This window comes from Bos indicus, chromosome 15, assembly GCF_029378745.1.
Source record: "Bos indicus isolate NIAB-ARS_2022 breed Sahiwal x Tharparkar chromosome 15, NIAB-ARS_B.indTharparkar_mat_pri_1.0, whole genome shotgun sequence".
Classification (NCBI taxonomy): Eukaryota; Metazoa; Chordata; class Mammalia; order Artiodactyla; family Bovidae; genus Bos; species Bos indicus.
The window spans coordinates 82,183,736-82,203,871 of NC_091774.1; the positions used below are offsets into that span (position 1 = coordinate 82,183,736).

Below are 20,136 nucleotides of genomic sequence, written 5' to 3' on the forward strand. Positions count from 1 at the left end.
ATGGACACCTTATCTTCGACAAAGGAGGCAAGAATATACAATGGATTAAAGACAATCTCTTTAACAAGTGGTGCTGGGAAATCTGGTCAACCACTTGTAAAAGAATGAAACTGGACCACTTTCTAACACCATACACAAAAATAAACTCAAAATGGATTAAAGATCTAAACGTAAGACCAGAAACTATAAAACTCCTAGAGGAGAACATAGGCAAAACACTCTCCGACATACATCACAGCAGGATCCTCTATGACCCACCTCCCAGAATATTGGAAATAAAAGCAAAAATAAACAAATGGGACCTAATTAACCTTAAAAGCTTCTGCACATCAAAGGAAACTATTAGCAAGGTGAAAAGACAGCCTTCAGAATGGGAGAAAATAATAGCAAATGAAGCAACCGACATACAACTAATCTCAAAAATATACAAGCAACTCCTACAGCTCAACTCCAGAAAAATAAATGACCCAATCAAAAAATGGGCCAAAGAACTAAATAGACATTTCTCCAAAAAAGACATACAGATGGCTAACAAACACATGAAAAGATGCTCAACATCACTCATTATCAGAGAAATGCAAATCAAAACCACTATGAGGTACCATTTCACACCAGTCAGAATGGCTGCGATCCAAAAGTCTACAAATAATAAATGCTGGAGAGGATGTGGAGAAAAGGGAACCCTCTTACACTGTTGGTGGGAATGCAAACTAGTACAGCCACTATGGAGAACAGTGTGGAGATTCCTTAAAAAACTGGAAATAGAACTGCCTTATGATCCAGCAACCCCACTGCTGGGCATACACACTGAGAAAACCAGAAGGGAAAGAGACACGTGTACCCCAATGTTCATCGCAGCACTGTTTATAATAGCCAAGACATGGAAGCAACCTAGATGTCCATCAGCAGATGAATGGATAAGAAAGCTGTGGTACATATACACAATGGAGTATTACTCAGCCATTAAAAAGAATACATTTGAATCAGTTCTAATGAGGTGGATGAAACTGGAGCCTATTATACAGAGTGAAGTAAGCCAGAAGGAAAAACATAAATACAGTATACTAATGCATATATATGGAATTTAGAAAGATGGTAACAATAACCCTGTGTACGAGACAGCAAAAGAGACACTGATGTATAGAACGGTCTTATGGATTCTGTGGGAGAGGGAGAGGGTGGGAAGATTTGGGAGAATGGCAATGAAACATGTAAAGTATCATGTGGGAAACGAGTTGCCAGTCCAGGTTCGATGCATGATGCTGGATGCTTGGGGCTGGTGCACTGGGACGGCCCAGAGGGATGGTATGGGGAGGGAGGAGGGAGGAGGGTTCGGGATGGGGAACACATGTATACCTGTGGCGGATTCATTTTGATATTTGGCAAAACTAATACAATTATGTAAAGTTTAAAAATAAAATAAAATTGGAGAAAAAAAAAAAAAAAAGAATACTGGAGTGGGTTGTCATTTCCTCCTCCAGGGGATCTTCCTTGGATCGAACCCATGTCTCCTGAACCTCCTGCATTGGCAGGCAGATTCTTTATCACGAGCTTCACATTCCAATATAAAATAAAAATTTAAAAAGAGCAGTTTTAGGAAAATGAAAATACTCTTCATGGTATTATAATGATGCATTCAGTTCATTATACATTTGTCCAAACCATTAGCATGTAGAATACCATTAGGGTGAACTATGGATTTGGGTTGATTATTTTATCTTGTTGAAAATTGTAGTGTGAATGTGTTGTGATTCAGTCAGGAAGAAATATTAATTCAAGATGTTTTATATCTTTTAATAAAATGTGCCAAAAGAGTACATAGTTTCATTTAAAATAATGATTTTTCTCCTATTCAGAATCACAGAACAGTTATTCAACAAAAGAAATAACTACAAATAGACATAATTCTATATTTAATGTCAAATAACTGCTAAAAGTACTTTTATTAAAAACTAGCCACAGTCCATTTTTTCATTTAAGAGAAGTTTTACTGGAGTATGGTTGATACAATATTTTGTTAGTTTCTGTTATACAGAAAAGTGGATCAGTTATGCATATGCATATGTCCACTTTTTATAGATTCTTTTCCTATGTAGGTCATTACAGAATGTTAAGTGGAGCTCCTGTGCTGCACAGTAAGCTCTTATTAGCTCTCTATTTTACATATAGTAGTGTGCATATGTCAGTTCCAATTGACAAGTTTATCCCTTTCTTCCCCATTCCCTCCTAGTAACCATGAGTTTGCTTTTAAAGTCTGAGAACCTGTTTCTTCTTCGTAAATAAGTCCATTTTACCATTTTTTTTCCGATTCCACATACAAGGGATATCACATACCTGTCTTTCTCTGCCTGACTTACTTCGCTCAGCATGACAGTCTCTAGGCCCATCTGTGTTGCTGCAAAGGGCATTATTTTGTTCTTCTCGTGCCAGTCACGTTTCATTTACCTGTGACAAATTTCTCTTTCCAGTGTGTCTGTGCCCACATGAGACACATACCTGCACCTTTGTTTATGGGCTTGACTGTACCCTGTTTTAGCATTTATGTTTGCACTGACAGGTAGTCAACCAAATGTAAGTGAAACAGTGAATAAATCAAATAGCATCAATACGTTTTGACAAGTGGGTCTTAACATTTCTAAAGCTTGCCATTAGCCATTCTCATTCAGGTTTTAGATTTTAAATGCTTTTTTTTTTTACTGGATGACAGATTTTTAAAGATAAAGATGTCACCTCAAATGTGTAAACTTTTTCAAGTCCACAGACTTGAAAAGCAACAAGTTACATGGGGAAAGTCTGAGAGGAGTTAAGTGAGGTTACTGTGCATACTACAATGTTAAAAGTCCCAACCCTATAGATATATCTGTCTTCTCCACTACCTTCTTGAATGCACTCTTGACCTCCTTGTTCCTCAGGCTGTAGACCACAGGATTCAGCATGGGGATGACCATGGCATAAAACACAGATGCCACTTTGTCTGTGTCCATGGAGTGCCTGGAGCTGGGCTGTAAGTACATGAAGATAACGGTCCCATAGAAGATGGAGACGGCAGTGAAGTGGGAAGCGCAAGTGGACAGCGCATTTTGGTGACCCTGAGCTGAGTGCATCTTCAAGATGTTTACAAATATGAACAGGTAGGAAATCAGTATAACCAGAAGAGCAAAAGAGACATTAAAGCTTGACATAAAAACAAGAACTACTTCACTAACGTGTTTTTCAGAGCAAGAGAGAGCCAGGACAGCTGGAACATCACAGAAGAAATGATGGACCGTGTTGGACTTACAGAAAGTAAGACTGAATATGTCTCCAACATGGAAGCAGGCATTTAGAAACCCACAGATGTAGGAGCCTATGGCAAGATGTGCACACACACTTGTCGTCATAGTTGTGGTATAATGCAGAGGTCTGCACACAGCTGCATAGCGATCATAGGCCATTGAAGCCAAAAGGTAATTTTCCACAGTAGCAAAGGCGACGAAGAAGAACATCTGAGCAGCACATGCATTGTAGGAGATGAACTTGTCTCCTATAAGTAACCCAGCCACGGCTTTCGGAGTGACAGCCGAGGAGTAGCCAAAGTCCACCAGAGACAGGTTACTGAGGAAAAAGTACATAGGTGTGTGCAGATGAGAGCCCAGGAGAATCAGTGTGATCATTCCCAGGTTTCCGACCAGAGTGACGAGGTAAATGAGAGTGAGCATGATACAGAGGAGGCTCCGCAGCTCGGGGGCACTGGATAGTCCGAGGAGGATGAACCCAGTCACTTCCGCGCTGTTTTCCATTAGTGCTATTTGGGAACCATGAGATGTCCTGGAGCAACGAGAAATAAAGGGAAAAGTGACCCCCAAAATAATAAATTGTAATGAAATGGAAGTGCCCAATTAGCTTGTACATTATGTCATTAATAACTTGTACTTCAAAATTATCTTGATTTCATGCTAAGAGCTTTACATTTAAGTTTGTGCATGTGGCCGCTAGTGGTAAAGAACCCGCCTACCCATGCAGGAGACATAAGAGGTGTGGGTTTGATCCCTAGGTCGGGAAGATCCCCTGGAGTAGGAAATGGCAACCCATTCCAGTGTTCTTGCCTGGAGGGCAAGAAGCCTGGCGGGCTACAGTCTGTAGGCTTGCAAAGAGTCGAACACAACTGAAGCAATTTAGCATGCACACAAGTGTGTGTATGTGTGTGTATATGTATGTGTGTGTGTATATATACGTGTGTGTACGGTGGGTAGTGTTATCATGTTTATTTTACCGTTGCAAGAATTAGAGATTTGAGAAGTTATGTGATATTCTACAATTTCATTGTACGAAGAAATTTCGGGGTTCAAGATTGAAATCCAGTTTCAATATAATAAAAAATATGTGTGCGTTTATATACTCCATTGTCAGCATATTTAAAGGTGCCTGTAATAATAAGGATGAGGTTATGGGGAAAAGGTTACACTGCAGTTTGATCTTGCTAGGGATGCTTTTGTTTTAAACCTCCAATGGGAGACCAGCTGAAATTAACGCCTACACAATCAAAGTATCATTTATCTTATTTTTTTAACTTCTCTTTATTCAGGGCTTCCATGGTAGCTCAGTTGGTAAAGAATACACCTGCAATGCAGGAGACCCCTGTTTGATTCCTGGGTTGGGAAAATCCCCTGGAGAAGGGACAGGCTACCCACTCCAGTATTCTGGCCTGGAGAATAGTCCATGGGGTCACAAAGAGTTGGACACAACTGAGTGACTTTCAATTTCACTTATTCAGGAAGCAGCAGGATTCATAATTATCACCAAATCCCTTACTAACCAAAGTTTTGACATTTATACTCCAGGTTCTACTTACTATTATAAAAATAATCAAAGCATCTTCTCCTGTACTCTAATAATTCATCATATGCATAGTCTCCTCAAGGCTTTTACATGGATTGTACTTTTTACTAAAAATCCCTGGGTTAGGAACATCCCTTGGAAAAGGAGATGGCAACCACTTGAAAAATTCCTTGGACAGAGGAGCCTGGCAGGTTATAGTCCATGGCGTTGCAAAGCGTCAAACATGACTGAGAGACTGAGCACACACACGTTGATATACACGGAATACAGTAGGTTACCTTGATCCTTGACAAGAAGAGACAATCAATTTTGAATAGTGAGTGTGAAGTGAGAAATTCAGCCATAAAATAGTTCATCAGTAATGAAAGAGGGTAGTGGTCAAAAGGTTCCGAATTCTCTAAAGCAGAGAAATACGGAGGAAAAAGACTAACAAAGACAGAGGAGCCTGGGTTCAAATTTCAAATCCATGATCGATTCTTATTGTGCCTTGGAAGGAGTCATTTAGCCTCTCCTTATTTGTAGGATAAACATAATAAAATAACTTCTCTTACATAATTTACAGATCTAGTCACTGTAAATAGCAAATAAGAGAAGGTTGTCATAATTTTTACATAGAGGTAGTTTTCTTGGCCATGGTTGTAGGCTCATAGCAAATCCTCAGGTAGTAGGGAGACCTGTGTGCAACGACGATGATTAACATTCGGGTGAGTATACGATGACCAAGGAGCTTGGCATGCAGTCAGGCCCCTCTAAAACGATGTCGCGTGGAGTGTTGGTATTTCAGATGTGGGTGCAAGGGAACCAGGAGTGAATTATAGAGACATGGAGCTCTCGGGGATGCCCCCATGGGACCATCTACAGCTCCTCACCCCACCTTCCCAGGGAAGAAGCAATTGAACACCCTGTGGGGACCTTATTGCATATGAGTGTGCATGCATGTTTTGTATTACTTGTTCTTTCCTCTTGAGTTTTTCTAAATACATAATTCACAAATATTAAAATATACTGTTTTTGTATGTAGTTTTTAAAATTTGGCCTAATGTATATGGTTATGTGTTACTGCAATCAAGATATAAAACCGTTCTATCATGTAGACAAACCTGTGGTTCTTTCTGATCCACTCCTTCTCCTACCTGTGACCCCTAGAAACCTCACAAATGCCTTGTGTACAAACTTTGCCTTTGCAAGGATATCCTTAATTAGAATTCTAGCATATCTGGTCTTTGAGTCTTGTTTCTTTCACTTACTATAATGCAATTAACATCCATCCTTGCTGTTAACTTGACTATCAGTGGAATTTTTTGAACAGTATTCCATTTTCATCAGCTCCTTGTTGGTGCGTGTATGCATGCTAAGTTGCTTCACTCATGTCTGACTTTTTGCAACCCTACAGATTGTAGCTTGCCAGGCTCCTCTGTCCATGGAATTTTCCAGGCAAGAATACTGAAAGGGATTACTATTTCCTATTCCAGGGGATGTTTCCAACCCCGGGGTCAAATTCTTGCAACTCTTGCGTTGGCAGTCGGGTTCTTTACCAGTAGTGCCAGAGACATTACATTGGTTCTAGTGTTTAGGGATTACAAATAAAGAGAAATAAAAAATAGATTAAGACAAATAAAAATGAAAACGCTACATATCAAATATTGAATAGTTAACAAAAACAGTGTTCATAGAGATCCTTACAGCTGTGAGTGTTTATTTCAGGAATGAGTAAAGATCTCAAGGGAAAAGAAGTGCTCACTAAAACCAAAATTTAAAGAAAGCAGGAAATAGTACAGATTCGAGTAGAGATAAGGAAAACAGACAATAAAAATATGTAATCTGCAATAGAAGCCATATGAAACTAATAAACCCGTACCCAGTTTTCTCCATATCCTGTATTACTTATTTACTAAAATGTAAAAAATAACTGTTGCGTGTATTTGAGTGCAACATGATGTTTCGATGTACATGTACACAGTGAAATGATTGTTGCTGTCAATGTAATCGACATAAACATTTTTTCACACAGTTACTTGGTTTTCTATGTGTGTATTTCAGAGCATTATTCACAATAGCCAAGCTAAGGAAACAATCTAAGTGTCTCTGAAGGATACATGGATAAAGAAATTGTGGGACGACCCAGAGGGATGGTACGGGGAGGGAGGAGGGAGGAGGGTTCAGGATAGGGAACACATGTATACCTGTGGCGGATTCATGTTGATATATGGCAAAACCAATACAATATTGTAAAGTTAAAAAATAAAAAATAAAGCAAAAAATGTATATATATATAAAAAGAAATTGTGGCATATATACATGCAATGGAGTAATATCCAGCCTTAAAAAAGGAGATACTGCCTTTTGCAGCAGCATAAATAACCCTGGAGGACATTATACCAGGTGAAATAAGTCAGAACTAGAAAGAACACGGCTGCCTGATCTCACTTATGTGTGGATCTAAGAAAACTAAATACAAACAAACAGGTAGTAGAATGGTGGCTCTTTCTGTTGCAATGTTAGCCTTTTCACTTTTTATGGTGAAATGAAAATATCTCCTGCCATATCAATAAGCAAGAAATGTCACAGCCATCAGCGATTTCTGGCCTCCAAATATGAATGAGGGCTCCCCAAGCTGGGATCCCCCAGATGCCTCCACCCCTCAGGGTGATTGCTGAGGACCTGGGGAAGGCAAGAAGCAGCCATCTGCACATCCACCACCCCTTAGGGGGAGCCAGGAAACAGGAGTGGCCCCAGAGAGCAGAGGTGCATATGAAAGGAAAGAATTCACAGAGCCGGGAGGCTTGCATCTTTCTGTGCATAGAATGCTAAATTCCTTAACTTGATACCTGATCTTTGATGTTCAGGCTGCCTGCTCCCTTTGTTGCAAACTTGTATACAGCCTGACTTCCTCTCCTGCCTCCTTGGAGCGGTTTTCTCAGAGCTACTGAGATGCTGTCTCCCTGGCTCGGAGGCCTAAACATTCCCACCAAATAAAATAGCTCTTTACTTTCAGGTTGTGACTATATTATATTCTTTGAAATAAGTCACTAAGTCGAGCTTACTGAACTGCAGGTGTTGTGGAACTAAGCTCCACCTCCTAGAGGGGGCAATGTTCTAACAAGAGTTCTGTTAGTGAGATTTGTCTCTTCTTCCTGATTTATTAATTACTTAGTCATGTATTTTTTTAGTGTGTTCTCATACATTTATGCCTTGGGTTGTAATCCAATCCCAGGTTATTTTTTTGCTCTAATTATTCCCGTTTTCACCATGTGAAACTTTTTCAGTTGGATCCTTTGTCTCCCTGACATAGCACGAGCCTTCTGTTCTTTGAGGATTTCTCTACTTGGTGGCACTACAGAATGCTCTAGGCATAATGCTCTTGTTTTTCCTCTTCCCCCAAACCAGAATCAATACTTAAAAACTTGGCGGCTTAAAAGAACAGAAAGTTATTCTCTCACAGTTCCAAATGCTGGGCATCCAAAGTCAGTTTCACTGTGCCAAATTAGTGGTGATCCCTTTGGAGGCTGTAGGATCGGATCCATTATTGCTTGTTCCACTTCTGCTAATTGCACCACTCCGATCTCTGTCTCCATAGCTACACCGCCTTCCCCTCCTCTGTGAGCCAATCTCTCTCTGACTTCTTACAGGGATACAGGTGATTTCCTTTAGGGCCCACATGTATAATCCAGGACAGTTGCTCAGTCTGAAACCCTTAACATAACCACAGCTGCACGGTTCCCAGCCTATACAAGTTCACATGGGAACATTCTACATGATCTTCAAAAACTGGCTATAACTCAAAAATAGCTCAACATTAAATAAGTTTCAACAGAGAAACATCATAATAAAGACAGATGTGAACCTTATGATATACTTCACTGCCTACACGTAGCAGCATGATCGTCTTCCTACGTTCCAGTAGGATCTTACCAATGCTGAGATGGTGAAGTCTACAATCAGATAGAGACAGAAAAAGGAGCCACTGGTGCATGTTCCCTTTGAAGTTTTAGTATAGAACCGAGTTCCCTGAGGATCAAATTAAATGCATAATGATATAGAATGTATGTTATGTTTATTACTGACAGGTATTTTTATATGAATATTATGAAGCATTTCAGTTAGAAGTATAATCAGTATGTATGAAGTCGTTTTCCAAATTAACTGAGTAAACGTTTATACGATCTTATTAATGTATTTTTATGATTTTCCAAATAGAATTCATTTGCTGCTTACTTGCCACTGTACAAGGCATTGTTGTAGCCACGCGTTCTCGGAAACAAACTCACTCAGAAGGACAATGCAGATAGTGGAGTGCAGTGTATTACACAGGCGGGCCCAAGGCAGTCTCCTCTTAGCCAAGGACTCCGACCAGTTTTTGTGAAAACCTTATACACCCTAAGTGTACGGTGCCCAAACTCACCTCCCCAAATTCCCTGACAATCAAAGTTAACCCGTGATTCATATGCCTTAAGCCTAGGTAGTTAACCGTGGACAATTATCAATAGGCCTGTGGTCATACCCTAATGAGCTTAATAGAATGTATGATTCTATTTGGTTACACAAATAATTAGGATATTCTTTTAGGCCAGGGAGAGTCTAGGTACAAGCCCTGGGGCTCTTCCTTCAGGGGCCTGGTTTTCCAGTTGGTTTGTCATTTCCAGAGATACTTGGCATAGAGCTCAAAGTCCACAGTCCAACCCAAGATGGAGTCCTACTTTCAAGATACAGCCTGTTCTGTTTCCTCCTTCAACAGGATGAGGAGTATGTGTGCATAGGGAGGAGAGAGTGACTACTTTTAACAATGATCAGGGAAGCTCTCCATGTTAGGATAACACTTAAAGACACTTAAAGCAGAGATTCCATTCAGAAGGAACCTCAGGCACAAAAGCAATGAAACAGAAGCATGTGTAGACTTGTCAGGAAACAGCAAGAGGATCACAGAATGAATGGAGTGGGGAAGCAGACATTGGGAGTGACAAACGATGACCTAATTCAGCCAAAGTATGAACATTAACCATTTCACAGCATTTGTAGGCAGAAAAATGTACTGACTGGGCTTCACTGGTGGCTCAATGGTAAAGAATCCACCTGCCAATGCAGGAGACGTGGGCTTGATCCCTGGGTTGGAAAGATCCCCTGTAGAAGGAAGTGACAACCCACTCCAGTATTTTTGCCTGGGAAATCCTGTGGGCAGAGGAGCCTAGTAGGCTACCTGGCATGCTACAGTCCATGGGATCACAAAGAGTCAGACACGTCTTTGCTACTGAACAACAACTCTCAGGACATTTTTAAACATTGTGAAAATGTGTGGTGAATATCACAGATGAAAAATTCTTCATCTGTGAAGAACTGAACATGCTTTTATTTTCCTCCATTTTTCTTCTAGGGTTTTCATCCTTTCATAAAACCAAATGTTTGGTTTTTGGTTCTTCAAAATGACTCAGTCAAGACAGAAATATAGCCCCATTTAAATGTGATATTTATGTGTCTTTCAATAATGTGTTGGAGAAGGAAATGGCAACCCACACCAGTATTCTTGCTTAGAGAATCCTGTTGACAGAGGAGCCTGGTGGGCTGCTGTCCATAGGGTCACACAGAGTTGGACACGACTGAAGCAACTTAGCATGCATGCATGCCTTGGAGAAGGAAATGGCAACCCACTCCAGTGTTCTTGCCTGGAGAATCCCAGGGACAGAGGAGCCTGGTGGGCTGCTGTCTATGGGGTCGCACAGAGTCGGACATGACTGAAGGGACTTAGCAGCAGCAGCAGCAGCAGCAGCAATAATGTATGCCAATAAGGCACATACTTTCATTTAGAGTTACAAAATATTTCTCTAATTAAGACACGTAGAAGAGATATTCAGCTAAATAAATAAATTAAACATAAGGTTACAGTCATCCTAACATTTTATTAAAAGCTACCTATGCTGTATCACTGACGTCTAAACCACTGCCATGTATGTGACCACATGTCTCATGCCCACATAGAGCACACGTATGTGTTTCTCATCATAGCCTTGCTTGTATCACTGATTTACATGTACATTTGCACTGACATGTGGTAGAGAAAAAGCCTGTGTAACAAGTGAATAAATCAAATCCATAACTAAGGTTTGTGAGAAGCAAGACCCAAAACATCTTATTCTTTCCCCGAGCTATACTATTTCAAGTATTACATTTCCAGACATATTTTATTATCCCTAAACAACATATTTTTGAAGTGGTAAGGCTATAACTTTAGGAATTAAATGCATTGTATGGCTAAAAAGAGAGAATAGAATGACCTGAGACAAATGAAACTACATTATTTTGTATAATACATTAAAATGCAAATCCTAGAGAGAATTTTGCCTTCCCCCAAACCTTCTTGAATGCACTTTTCACCTCTTTGTTCCTCAGGCTGTAGACTATAGGGTTCAGCATGGGGATGACCATAGCATAGAACACGGAGGCCACTTTGTCTGTGTCCATGGAGTGATTGGAGCTGGGTTGCAAGTACATGAAGATGATTGTTCCATAGAAGATGCTGACGGCTGAAAGGTGACTAGCGCAGGTGGACAAAGCTTTTTGGTATCCCTTAGCTGAGTGCATCTTCAAGACAGTGATAAATATGAGAAGGTAGGAAATAAATATTACCAGAAGAGCAAAAAAGACATTAAAGCTTGAAATTAAAACGAGAACCACCTCTCTAACATGTTTATCAGAGCAAGAGAGAGCCATGACAGCTGGAATATCACAGAAAAAGTGATGGACCAGCTTGGACTCACACAGAGAAAGGCTGAACGTGCCCCCAACGTGGATGGAGGCATTCACGAATCCACAGATGGAGGAGCCTATGGCCAGACGGGCACACACACTCATCTTCATGGTGATGGTGTAATGTAGGTGTTCACACACTGCAGCGTGGCGATCATAGGCCATTGCAGCTAAGAGGAAATTTTCCACACTGGCAAAGGCTGCGAAAAAGAATATCTGAGTAGCACAGGCATTGTATGAGATGACCTTGTCTGCTCTAAGAAACCCAGCCATCACTTTCGGTGTGACAGCTGAGGAGTAGCCAAAGTCCACCAAAGACAGATTAATGATGAGAAAGTACATTGGGGTGTGGAGACAGGAGTCCAACAGGATCAGTGTGATCATCCCCAGGTTTCCCAAAACACTGATGAGGTAAATGAGGGTGAACACAATAAAGAGGGGGATCTGAAGTTCTGGAGCATTGGTTAGACCCACCAGGTGAAATCCATCACCTCTATACCATTCTTCATGGGAATTTTCTAAATTCTCTGTAGTAATGAGAAAGCAAAGAGCATCTGGTAAACAGCAAAGAGTTTGCACTGGAATTATATAAACACCCTGTTATTTTATCACTTTATGATGGCAATAAATTATTCTTCACAATTCTCTGATCTAGAGCATAGGTTTGAAGCAAAAAACCTAGCAAATATGTTATAGTTACATACTGATTTATCTTACAGCTACATACTTTGCGTTTTTGGGCTCCAAAGTCACTGTAGATGGTGACTGTGGCCGTGAAATTAAAAGACACTTGCTCTTTGGAAGAAAAGTTATGACCAACATAGACAGCATATTAAAAAGTAGAGACATTACTTTGCCAACTAAGGTTTGTCTAGTCAAAGCTATGGTTCCAGCAGTCATGTATGGATGTGAGAGTTGGATTATAAAGAAAGCTGAGTGCTGAAGAATTGATGCTTTTGAACCATGGTGTTGGAGAAGACTCTTGAGAGTCCCTTGGACAGCAAGTAGATCCAACAAGTCAATCCTAAAGGAAATCAGTCCTGAATATTCGTTGGAAAGACTGATGCTGAAGCTGAAACTCCAATACTTTGCCCACCTGATGCAAAGAACTGACTCATCTGAAAAAACCCTGATGTTGGGCAAGATTGAAGGCTGGGTGGAGAAGGAGATGACAGAGAATGAAATGATTGGCTGACATCACTGACTCCATGGAGATGAGTTTGAGTAAGCTCCGGGAGTTGGTGATGGACAGAGAGGCCTGGGGTCCTGCAGTCCGTGGTCGCAAAGAATCAGACATGACTAAGTGACTGAAATGAACTGAACTGAACTGATAGTTACATCCTGTTGAAGCTGCAAGATCCATACAGAGTACATGCATTGCACAACTTCCCACTTGTGCAGATGAGCAAACTAAGGGCAGAAAGAGGTTATAATCTGTCTAATCACATATTTACATAAACTCATCTCCCAAGTCCGATAACTTGAATCTGTTAACAATTTACATTTATATAGTGCTCATTCTCAGTACACATTTACATTTAACATGTTGGGTTTCCCTAGTGGCTCAGATGGAAAAGTATCTGCTTATAATGCAGGAGACCTGGGTTCAATCCCTAGGTCAGGAAGATAACCTGGAGACAGAAATGGCAACTCACTCCAATATTCTTGCCTGAAGAATCCTGTGGGCAGAGGATCCTGGAGGGCTACAGTCCATGGGGTTGATGTTAAAAACTACTTAATCCTCTTAACAGTCATACAAACAGTTAAGTGTTTTGTGGACCTTTACACATGACAGAGTGAAGCTTTGAATCAAAGGCAGAGCTTGGACTCTGGAAAAAAGTACATATATATTAAAAAAGTAGCCCCACCGTTTACTATTTGGGAGACATTATCCATAAAATAACTTCTTAGAGCCTTTCTTTCTCTATATACAAAATGAAAAGTCTAATAGGACATTTAAAGTTGGATTATTATAATAGTTAAATGAGAGAATACATTTTTAAAAAACCACAAACGGATGTGCACCGCAATCCTAGTGATTTACTGTGTGTTCTCATTATGATAAAACGGCAGTCTCCATCTTGGTTTAGGAAATGTGGGTGGTGGCATGTAGGGTGTCAACATGTGGGTGAAGTTGACCTATGAGATTTGATCTATGAAATTCTAATTTGAACAATTAGAATCACACACTAAAAGCTATGAGTTTTGGGCTTCCCTGGTGGCTCAGATGGTAAAGAATCCGCCTGCAACGCAGGAGACCTGGGTTCTATCCCTGGGTTTCGAAGATCCCCTGGAAAAGGGAATGGTTACCCACTCCAGGATTCTTGCCTGGAGAATCCCACAGACAGAGGAGCCTGTAGGCTGCAGTTAATGGAGTGGCCAAGAGTTGGGCATGACTGAAGTGACTTAGCACACCACAAAAACTGTGGCTATTAAGTGTTTGTTGTTGCTAGTGGTAAAGAATTCGCCTGCCAGTGCAGGAGACACAAGAGAAAGGGTTCAATCCCTGGGTCGGGAAGGTCCCCTGGAGAAGGGACTGGCAACTCTCCCCAGTATTCTTGCCTGGGAAATCCCATGGACAGAGGAGCCTGTGGGGCTACATTGAATGGGGTCGCAAAGAGCTGGACATGACTGAGCAACTGAGTGCACATATATTTTAATTAGAAAATGGAGAAAGAAAAAGAAATAACAAGCGATATGATAATGTGTGAACCATCAACATATCCAGCTAGATCACACAGGTAATTCAATTTTTTCTTCCCTAAGAAAGAGATGAGAGCTATAGATGCCCTCATGGGGAATATCCCCGAAGAGCTCCATGTATCTATAACTCCTTCATGATTCCTACGAGCTAGTCTCTGAAATCCCCATCTGACTCAGTATGACATCATTTTAGCTGAGATCCCTTGGCTGTCATCTATTCCTCTGATTGTTAGCAGTTGTAAGTACATGCAGGCGTTCTCCTCCCGAACCCCCAACCTGAGGATTTGCTGTGATGCTGCAATCATGTCCAGAGAAAACATCCTGGTGCTCTGTGTTAACCTAGCGGGGTGGGATGGGGTGGGAGGTGGGAGGTGGGAGGTTTAAGGGGGAGGGGACGTATGTATGCCCGTGGCTGGTTCATGCTGATTACGGCAGAAACTAACACAACATTGTAAGGCAATTATCCTCCAATTAAAAAAAATAATTTTTAAAATATATATTGATTGACTTTAAAATGATAGCACTTCAGCAAGGCACTTTATAGAACTTCCTTCATTTGCTAATCATAGGCCCAATTCTGTGAAATATATGGAAGAGGTCATTTTATTATTTCTTTTTCAAATAAGCAGAAGACAGTGACTCTGCCAAGAGCAAAGAATTAGTGAAGTGTTCAGGACTTTCTCCCAAGTTTCTAACTGCTGGGTTCTTTCCTCCATCTTTACTTGTCTTAGAGGTCTTAGAATCTTTTGACCAGTGCCTGACAGAGAACATCCATCTCTCGCTATATACATGCATTATTCCATGGTTAAATGCTGACTCTAGACTCACTATTTGGGACTGACTGTTTTTTCCAGCAGTAAGGTAAGACTTTATGTTTCATATAAATTTTTGGTGAGTGTAATTCATGCAAAAATCTGTGGGGCAACTTTAGCTACTATGAACTATTTGAGCATAGAAATAGATATTTTGACAATTTTCTTCCCTAAAACAGTAAGTTGAGACTGCAGTTTAAATGTCAAAACTTCCATCAATAGGAAATTTAGTGACACAAGGAATATCCATTATACTGCCTTCCTAAAAAAAAAAAAATTAGCAAAAAATGTAAGTGCTGCTGTAAGTCTTACTTCATTTTATTTACTATTTCTTGTCCTTTTATTGGAAGCTAAAAAAGAAACTTAAATAAAAAACACTAAAACACCAGAACAGAGTGAAATAATTCTTCTTTAGACCACAGAAATGTTATAATTGAATTAGCAAGATCAATATTCCATTGTAATCTTTCCCCAATAACCTCATCCTCATGATTATTACTAGCACATTTATAAAGGCCAATAGAGAGGGGGCTAAAAAATAAGGCTTTTGATATGATCACAGCTGAGTTTGAATTTTGAATCTTTAACTTTCCTCCTACTAACTATGTAATTGTAGAGCTTCATGTAATTCTCAAATCCTCAGTTCTCTTAATGGTAGAATAGGAATAATAATACCTACCTTACAACATGACTGAGGACTAAATGAAAAGAGGTATGTATTTGTATATATACATATAAACACATGAATAAATAAATTAAATATATATCTGACAATTAGAAGTACAATGGTAGAGAAGAATAATAGATGGGCCTGTTAAAGGACTAAATTCAAGTAAGAAATATTTAAGGCACTCTTCCTACACCAGAACATGTTGATATAAAAATTTCAAACATGGGGCTCACCACCAAACCAGACCTGTTGGCAGGCTGAAGACTGCCAACAAACTAGGAAATTTTCAACCCTTGACCTCTGTGGTTCAACTATGAGAAGACAGTAATAAGAGAAAGGATGAGTTTCTAAAAAGAGGCTCTGGGAATTCCCTGGCAGTCCAGTGGTTAGGACTCCAGGCTGTCACTGCCGAGGGCCTGGTTAATCCCTGGTTGGAGAACTAAGATCCCACAAGCCACATGCAATGGCGGAAATAAAAATAAAAAAGAGACCCTTTCAACCCAAGCTAAAACATGGATTTTAAAGGAGCAACCTGAGCAAAAGAATCACTCGCATGGAATGACCAGAAGAGCCTCTCTGTACAGCGGGACAGCCTGGGAAAGCCTGGAGGACACAGGAAAATGTCAGTGGGCCAAAGGCGAGAGGAAGCCACAGCACTACAGCGCTCACCCCCGCCTGGACCTCGCACCTCACCACCCACGCTTCTCAAGCAATCATGGAGGTGACCAGTTCATCTTAATACTAACACTACATCTGATGTGATCAGACTGTACTCAATACCCAGCATTCTACTCATCATTTTTAATATGTTTATCTCCTTTAATTCTCATAATAATACCTTGTTAAGTCTCATTACACAGGGACTTCCCCGGTGGCTCAGCTGGTAAAGAATCCGCCTGCAATACAGGAGACCCAGGTTCAATCCCTGGGTTGGGAAGATCCCCTGGAGAAGGGAATGGCAACCCACTCTAGTATTCTTACCTGGAGAATTCCATGGGCAGAGGAGCCTGGCGGGCTGCAGTCCATGGGTTGCAGAGTCGGATGACTGAGCAACTAACACTTTTTTAGTTTCATTACGATTGTCACTTTGTAAATGAAAAAGATCACTTCAGGGGAGTTAGGTCAGGCTCAGTGATTCCCAGGTAGTGGGAGGCAAGCTGTGTGCACCGCATCTCAGAGCCCAGGCTTCTTGCTGGATGCTGCACCCCACCTCGCTGAACTGTCTCTGCAGGTCGTACAGCCCCTCCCGCCCCAGTTATCCCACCACGGGCACTGGGCATGTGTCTCTCAGTTACTTCACTGTAAAACTGCAAAGGCTGGGTTAGAACACTGGAGACAGAGTAATTGTAAACTGAATTAAGTTCAACTTGATTTTAAACTCAGTTAAGACAGTGGACTTACACTGGCAGTGGAATCTCTTACAATTCCAGTGAATCACTCACACTTCCAGTGGAATCACGCACACTTCCAGTGAATCACTCACACTTCCAGTGGAATCACGCACACTTCCAGTGAATCACTCACACTTCCAGTGGAATCACTCTGAAAGTGAAAGTCGCTCAGTCGTGTCCTACTCTCTGCGACCCCATGGACTGTAGCCCTCCAGGCTCCTCGGTCCATGGGATTCTCCCAGTAAGAATACTGGAGTGGGTAGTCATTCTCTTCTCCAGGGGATCTTCCTGACAGAGGTATCGAACCCAGGTCTCCTGCATTGCAGGCAGATTCCTTACCATCTGAGCCACGCCGGAAGCTGGGTACAGACATTGTTCTGGCAGTCATAATTTTATAAACTTAAATACAATACTCAGCCTCTGTGCTTCATGAATTAAATGGGGATAACAATCAATCTCATGGGGTTGTTGAGAGAAATAAAAGAAAATACGTGTCAAGTGTTCAGAGCAGTTTGGGGAAATTGAGCAATTTAGACCTAAGTATTTACTAGGCTGAGAAAAACTTAATTAACAGATATATTTATTCAAGATGGCTCATCTTAGTCAGGACATAATATTTTCTACATCTCAGTTCACGAACTTACAAAATTTAAAAGTTGGAAAATGGTCCATGAAGACCCCTCAGCTTCAACAGTGTGAAACTCTACAGATACTTTGTGGCTTAAATTTTGTTTAGTCTGTACTTCAGATGTGGAGAAGTTCAAATTATCCCATTAACGAAATATTTGTATATGTGTATATATGCACATATGCACAATGCTGAATTAATTTCACTTTCAATCTCCCATTTGTTTATCACTGTGCTCCTTTCTTTTTCTTTGCCATAGGACCTCCTGTGATTCAAAAACTGCATCCATGAGGAATAATACAGGAGTGCCTGAATTCATCCTGCTGGGACTCACCAGTGCCCCCGGACTGCAGGTCCCCCTCTTTATAATATTCCTGCTCATTTATCTTGTCAATGTGGTTGGGACTGATCCTGCTGATTCTCTTGGAGTCTCGTCTCCACATTCCCATGTACTTTTCCCCTACACATCTGTCTCTGGTGGACTTTTGCTACTCCACAGCTGTCACTCCCAAGGTGATGGCTGGGCTCCTTGTAGGAGACCAGGTCATCTCCTACAATGTATGCACTGCTCAGAGGTTCTTTTTTGCAGCATTTGCCACTGTGGAAAGTTACCTGTTGGCCTCAATGGCCTATGACTGCTACGCAGCAGTGTGCAACCCCCTATGTTATAACACCACCATGACAGCAAGTGTGTGTACTTGTATGGCTATGGGTCCCTACTTCTGTGGTTTCCTGAATGCCTCCGTCCACAGGGGAGACATTTTCCGGCTCTACTTCTGTAGGGCCAATGTGCTCCACCACTTTTTCTGCAATATTCCAGCAGTCATGGCTCTCTCTTGCTCTGATAAACATATCAGTGAGCTGATTCTCCACGTGGTGGCAAGTTTCGGTATTGAGTTTGCCCTCCTGGTTATCTTGATTTCCTATTTGTTCATATTTACCACCATCTTGAAGATGCACTCGGCTGAGGGATATCAGAAGGCTTTATCCACCTGCGTGTCTCACCTCACCACAGTCTCCATCTTCTATGGGACAGGCATCTTTATGTACTCTCAGCCCAGCTCCAGTCATCCCATGGACACAGACAAAATTGCGTCTGTGTGCTATACCATGGTCATCCCCCTGCTCAGCCCCTTGGTCTATAAACAAGGAGGTCAAAAACGCTTTCAAGAAGGTGGGTAAGAAGGCATAATTTTCGAAGCTACACCTTTGAAAGTTGTAGGATCCAAATGACTTAGTTTCTTTCCCCTCAGACCGTCATCATGCAGTAATTCACATTTTAAGGCTTGTACTGCACCTAAATTACTACAGTAACACCATTCCTTTTTTGAAAACCTATCGCCTAGAAAAACAAAAAAATTAAGTTCAAATATGTGATAGTTGATTGAGGATGGCCAGAGGGGACCTTAAGAATATTAAAATCCTGCTTGTAGTGAATTTTGTTAATTATATTTGATTTATTCGCATGTTGATATTATCTTTATCATGTGGCAATGGTGCTGCTGCTGAGTCGCTTCAGTCGTGTCCGACTCTGTGCGACCCCAGAGATGACAGCCCACCAGGCTCCCCCGTCCCTGGGACTCTCCAGGCAAGGACACTGGAGTGGGTTGCCATTTCCTTCTCCGATGCGTGAAAGTGAAAAGTGAAGGTGAAGTCGCTCAGTCGCGTCTGACTCTGTGCGACCCCATGGACTGCAGGCCACCAGGCTCCTCCGTCCATGGGATTTTCCAGGCAAGAGTACTGCAGTGGCAACGCTAGCATATATGAAAACACGGCACGCAGAAACCCACTACCAGAAGCATATGTAAGAATCTCGTAAGTGCGCATACACACAGGAGTGAGAAATTTGTTAAAGAAGTTGGAGTATCGCCAGCTTTTAAATAAAAATTTAAAATAATCAATATATGTTCATGTCTGACATTGTTTATCTAGCTGAGAAACTGTTTCCAGAGTCCAGACTGAGGAAAATTGTGACATGGATTTTTAATAAAAATATATGATTTTATTGGATGATTTATTCAGCACCACATATGTGTAACATTTTACAGAAATCAAAATCTCTGTCTTTAGTGTGTCATCTGGTACAAAGAGTAAGGTCACAGGATAATCTTGAGAAGCAAGAAGCCCACAGTACAAGAAAAGGTGATCAGTCAATAATAATGGAACTTTCCAGTTGTCCCGTACATGACTACAGTCTCTAACATTTTGAAAAAAAAAAATGCACTGATAATCATGTCATCCATTTTCCTCCCTGGAAAGACTATACAATGGCTGAAGCCGCTCACTCATAAACCCTCCTGTTTTAGATGAGCCACGTGGTGCCCTCCCTGTTCCGGGCACTCACCCGCTTCTTTCACGCCGCGTTCCTCGCTGTTC

At 41.1% G+C, this 20,136-nt stretch overlaps 2 protein-coding genes and 1 pseudogene across 2 annotated transcripts; 1 reads left to right on the top strand and 2 right to left on the bottom strand.

Moving 5' to 3' along the window:
• Window positions 1–2,825: 2,825 nt before the first annotated feature.
• Window positions 2,826–3,782, bottom strand: LOC109569163 (olfactory receptor 5B2-like). Its single transcript, XM_019974464.2, has one exon. The coding sequence runs from the start codon at window positions 3,777–3,779 to the stop codon at window positions 2,826–2,828; it is 954 nt and encodes a 317-aa protein (XP_019830023.2). The 5' UTR covers window positions 3,780–3,782.
• A 7,339-nt stretch (window positions 3,783–11,121) lies between these two features.
• Window positions 11,122–12,065, bottom strand: LOC109569164 (olfactory receptor 5B2-like; annotated as a pseudogene).
• A 6,088-nt stretch (window positions 12,066–18,153) lies between these two features.
• On the top strand, window positions 18,154–18,942 carry LOC109569311 (olfactory receptor 5B2-like). Its single transcript, XM_019974649.2, has one exon. It carries the CDS (start codon window positions 18,154–18,156, stop codon window positions 18,940–18,942), a length of 789 nt encoding a protein of 262 aa, XP_019830208.2.
• The last annotated feature ends 1,194 nt before the right edge of the window (window positions 18,943–20,136 follow it).

Bases quoted from the DNA above. Each gene is read 5' to 3' on its own strand.
- LOC109569163 (XM_019974464.2), bottom strand. From the start codon at position 3,779: ATGGAAAACAGCGCGGAAGTGACTGGGTTCATCCTCCTCGGACTATCC.
- LOC109569311 (XM_019974649.2), top strand. From the start codon at position 18,154: ATGTGGTTGGGACTGATCCTGCTGATTCTCTTGGAGTCTCGTCTCCAC.